The sequence below is a fragment of the Cryptomeria japonica genome, chromosome 3, assembly GCF_030272615.1.
Source record: "Cryptomeria japonica chromosome 3, Sugi_1.0, whole genome shotgun sequence".
Classification (NCBI taxonomy): domain Eukaryota; kingdom Viridiplantae; phylum Streptophyta; class Pinopsida; order Cupressales; family Cupressaceae; genus Cryptomeria; species Cryptomeria japonica.
Window position 1 is genome coordinate 415,375,013 of NC_081407.1, and position 5,472 is coordinate 415,380,484.

A 5,472-nucleotide genomic window follows, 5' to 3' on the forward strand; every position below is an offset into this window, starting at 1 on the left:
TGTGACTCATAAATGAAAAGATGGTTATATCCAATCCTTACAAAAGAAAAAGGAAAAAAAAAAAAAAAGAAAGAAAGAAAGAAGATTATTATCAATAGAAAAGATTGTCGCTGCTATTTCTAAATTTGACCGTTTACCATCTCACACACCGTATGATCCATCATGAAAACGGATCCCAATGCATGATAACTGAACAACCCTAAAAACAGACCCAATGGACCCTTACGTTGGGATTACTTGCACGAGAAACGGTGGACGCCACAATCATTTATTATAACCAAACAATGCATTAGCTGTCCACAATTAATTTCTACACCTAAAGCTAGTGTACTTCCATTAATAAATACTCAACACAAGCAGTAAAAAGAACACATAACAGACAAGAAAATGGCTTCCTATTCCAAATCTGCCTTTATTCTTACGATCTTCTTTGCTGGTGCGATCATGGCGGCAAAAGCTGGCAGAGTATCGCCTCCTCCTCCATCTCCCACCATAGTAAAGGCGTGCAGCACTGCCCAATACAAAGACTTGTGTATCGGGTCGTTATCCTCAGCTCCAGGGGCATTAAAAGCAGACATGAAAGAGCTGGCTATGATAGCAGTAAAGTTGGCCTCAAAGAAGCGCATGATTTTTCTGGCTATGTTGTAAACATGAAGAAAGTTGATCATAGTAGATCTGGTGGCCTCGAGGACTGTGTGGAGCTTTTGAAAGACACAGTGTCTGAGCTCCATAATTCATTGTCCAGCTTGATGAGCACAGAAAAGAAAGGCTCTGATATAGAGGACAGTGTATCTGATGCCAGGACCTGGCTCAGTGCGGCTTACACAAATCCTGATACCTGCTTTGATGGCTTATCTAATCACCCAGATATCTCTGCCCTCATCCAGAGAAGATCACTGTATCTATCAAAGTTGATGAGCAATGCGCTTGCTGTTACTGCAAAGCTTGCTGATGAAGATGACCCATAAGGCGGTTTAATGTATTGCGTCGCTTTGGGTATGTGGGTTTTGTTTTCAAGAATGTCTCACAGTCTATTTTCTTTTCTTTGAAATGATGATTGAATTATATTGGTAGATTATAATATAATGATAAGTATGTATCCATATCAATTGTGGTCTAGAATGTGTTTAAAGGTTCGACTGGCTACTGTGAAAGAGGGGCGTGTTAGCAAATGATTTCTGGTGTTTCCATCTGCAATGTTTAGTTTTGAATATATGTTAGTATGATAATATGGTTGAACTGGTTGTCTGTATGTCTTCTCCATTTTGTCTCTGGAGAATTGGGTGGGTTAGTGGAGCTACCTGTTAATAGGTGGGGTTTTTTTTTGGCATATAAAATGTATCTAAGTGGCAAGTATACTGTCTCCGGTTGGCTGTGATACAGTGAAGGTCGAAAAAGTTACAGTTGAACAGATGTATTATATATCTAGGTGGGAAGTATACTGTCTCCGGTTGGCTGTGATACAGTGAAGGTTGAAAAAGTTACAGTTGAACAGATGTAAAATCTTATTTATTTTTTATTTTTAATATAAGGGTGCAGCTTCTATTAGCTATACTCTTTGTAATGAAATATGATAGCTGATTGTCTTGATAAATGGGCTTCTAATAATGTTATATGTGGAATATCATGTTCTTTGAAAAGATTATTCAATTAGGGTTTATTGCTTTCTTAATTTTTTTTAAGAAGATTATAATACATTTTTTTGGTTTGATAATTAAACTATTAGATATGACCAAATAAAATATACATAATTGCAGAAGTTCCATCTGTGAATGCACAATGTCTACTAAACTGACAGTCCTATTTATGTTCTCATAGAGCAATCATAAAATTACCAAAATGCCCTGGGCTACCACCGTTTACAGGTTCAAAAGGACCATCATAAAATTACAAAATTGCCCTCGGCCCAGATGATAATCAGGCTAACATTAAAACTTCTATAACCCTACTTACTATTAACCTATTCATGACCTTCAGACCACCACTATAGTTCAGGTTATTCTTACTGGCACATATAACCTTCTAAAACCAAATACGCAACTATTACAAAACATAGGTGTTGGGGAACATTCCTTTCATATCTAACCTTCAGAATCCCAGTCCATATCTTCATCCTTCATTGAGCCATCTCTTTCCATGTTCATTTCTTGAGTCTGTTGCTCCAGGCCTTCCATTTTGATGAAATACGAGATCCAATCCGATGTTGGGTTGACAACCACATTTGTCCAATTTAGAAGGAAATAGATTTCAGATTGCTTTCTCCTTGTGGTCCTCGTAGTTTGTTGCATCATCCAAGAGAATAATTGGCAGCTTTGGATTTCCTCGCCCTGTTTGTCAAAGTCCTTTGGGAGAAGATTAGAATGCAATATGGTAGTTGATTGTTTTGTTAAATGGATTTCTAATAACATTGATAAGTGGAGTGGATAAGTGGAGTGGTATGGATATGGTTTCTTTACTTTTGATTAAATCAAAGATGCTTCTTCAATTACTTTATCATGATCAATCTTAACTGAAGATTAATATGTTAAGTATATATTCTTTTTGAATGGAATATGATAGTTGATTGTTTTGTTAAAGAGACTCTAAGAATGTTGATAAATGAAATGGTATAGATTGGGCTTCTTTACCTTGGATTAAATCAAAGGTGTTTCTTCAACTTCTTTATCATGATCAAGCTTAACTAAAGATTATAATATGCTAAGTATATATTATGAATGGAATATGGCAGTTGATTGTCTAAGTGGAATGGTATGAATTGGACTTCTTTACCTTTGATTAAATCAAAGATGCTTATTCAATTGCTTAATTGCTTTATCATGATCAAACTCAACTTCTTCATTTTGTGTCATATTAAGAGTTTGGTTTATGTTTGGATTATGATATGTTTTGCTCTAAAGGGTTGGTATCAATACTTTGTGATGTCCCTTTGATTTTTTCTTTATTTGGCTTTATGGTAATAGAAAGTTATTATGTTCTAAATGAAAGTAAAAACAAATTCTTAATATAATTTTATTGGTTTTCTCCAAAAAGAATGTTAACTATATATTTTTCTAAGAGGTATATATATATATATATAAAACAACATCATTGTAAGATAGATCATAAAGATAATTTAAAAAACAAAAATTTGTCCTAAAACTTAATGTTGTTGATAATACTTGTGTAAAATAAGTTAGAATTTTTGTTAATAAGATGGCTCATTTAAGTTAGAAACAGATATGCTTCCTTTTTTTTTTACACTTACTTTGACTTAGTTATGCAGAAGGCATACGTTATATGAAGTTTTCAACTCGTCTCTCTCTCTCTCTCTCTCTCTCTCTCTCTCTCTCTCTCTCTCTCTCTCTCTCTCTCTCTCTCTCTCTCTCTCTCTCTCTCTCTCTCTATATATATATATATATATCCGTCTCTCTCTCCCTCTTTCTCTCTCCCTATATATATACACTTATTTTTGAGCTTTCACATCTAACTAATCCTATCTCTTCTCTGTCTTTTTCCTCCATATCTCTCTCCTTTTCTCCATCTCTATCTATATCTCTATATTTATCTCTTTATCTCTCTCTCTCTTTCTCTCTTGATTTCCCCCACTCTACCTCTCTCTCCCTCTCACTTGATTTCAAATATAACTTGAGCTTGTTGGTTATGGGTCTTGATTATCTTCCTAATTGAAAATTTTTATTTCAATTATAATTGGAACCTTGTAAGAGGATGCAAAGTGGATTTGAAACTATCACTTCTCCATTGAGACCTTTGTTGCACAAGAAAGATTATTTTAAAAACTTGGCCTACCAATTGATCTCATGCAGTACACAAAATTATGCAAAAAATTGATAGTTATATTTTATGTAATATTTATACAAAATGACATGTGTTTTCTTAGAAATGACACATAGCTTGAATTATACTTATTTCTATTACACTCTTTTATAGATTGATTATAATAATTATTTTTATTCATTATTATTCACATAAGTTCAAAACTATGATTTGCACAAAAGACCCAAGTCAATTAAATGATTTAAAAAATAAATCATAAACTTTTAAATTAAATCTAATTCATTTTACACTACTTTTAATCCTATAAATCTTTGAAAAGGAGAATTTAACATACTTTAATTAGCACATTTAGATTATCTTTTACTAAATCACCTTGTATAGACATGCTTGCATGTTATCTCTAATTATTTTCTAAGATATTAACTTATATTATTATAGGTTTGATGGAAACGGGACATATACTAGACCAATTCTAGAGAATTCACGCAGATTTGCTTTAAATCTTATGCTCTCCCTTCATAGACAGTTTGTAACGATTTTATTTTATTTTTGATGCAGTTTGTAATGCAGGTTTACTCTAAAGCCGATGCCCTCTGTTCATAGATAGTTTGTAATGCTTTTTTTTTTACGAATGCAATTTATATTGCTTTTTTTAAATGAGGATATGTCAAGGGTGCGGAAGTTAGGTATAGACAATATGGTTTCCGTGATGCCAAAAGATATCCGTTTCTTTGTTTTGATTTATCAAACTCTAATGTTTTGTTTACTTTGTGCCTCTGGTCTTATCTTCCTCTTGCAGGATTGGGTTCAAGCCCTGTCTTGCACAATCATCAAGCATGGATTGCCCAATACAGGTAAGTGGGATTTCTAATTCAATGTCTAGAACAAACTAAGATTCGTTGAAATTTATGTGTATTTGTGTGAGGCGAGACTAGGGTTTTATTTATAAAAAATTCCAGCAGAAAAATGAAGGAGAGCGAGGAATATGTTAAAATTGTTTTTGATGACGATGGAGTAGGGGCTTGAGCAGTAGAACCTCCTTCAGGTACACATTTTTTATTACTTTTTTCTTTCCTGGTGGTCATATGGCAGTAAATTGGCTACTCTCTATTGTATGGATTATGTGATCTAGTTATTTTTTAAAGCCCTCCATCATATATCCTTTCTGCTTTATTCTGGATGAGAAGATCATGGATCTCGTGTCCTCCATTTTGTTTTTGCAAATATTAAATTGCATACCCAATTGCCTTCGTTTAGTAGTTAGGGTTTTTGAGGAGTGCCCTTTGAGAAATATTTCTTCACTTACTGGTGATGTCAAATGGCTATGCACTTGCAGCCACATTATAGCCACAACAGTAGCATGCCACTAAATATGAATTTCTAAAGCCCACACGTTATTTCATAGTTTTGCCATTTTCATTTTTACCAAAGTTTCCTATGGGTGTGTGGAGCTTTACTCATAGATGCACTCCAATTTAAAACTCATCTCATCTCCAAAGATAAGTAGGCATCCATTCTCTTTTTAAAATGAAATTCACTGTCATTACCGTCTTTTCTCTTTCAGATGGCCTACTCAGTCCCCAGGAGTATATGGCATGACATTCAGATCCAATTGTTCATGCTAGTCTATCTCAATTGTAGAATGTTTGATTATTTCATATGGAAAAACTTTCTAAAATTTTCAAGTCAGTAACTAGA

General features: G+C 33.8%; 1 protein-coding gene across 1 annotated transcript; it reads left to right on the plus strand.

Annotated features, from left to right (window-relative positions):
* Window positions 1–412: 412 nt before the first annotated feature.
* On the plus strand, window positions 413–1,480 carry LOC131041218 (pectinesterase inhibitor 6-like). The gene has a single exon (XM_057974235.2). It carries the CDS (start codon window positions 651–653, stop codon window positions 966–968), a length of 318 nt encoding a protein of 105 aa, XP_057830218.2. The 5' UTR covers window positions 413–650; the 3' UTR covers window positions 969–1,480.
* The last annotated feature ends 3,992 nt before the right edge of the window (window positions 1,481–5,472 follow it).

Excerpts from the sequence above, each read along its gene's own strand:
- LOC131041218 (XM_057974235.2), top strand. The coding sequence starts at position 651 with ATGAAGAAAGTTGATCATAGTAGATCTGGTGGCCTCGAGGACTGTGTG.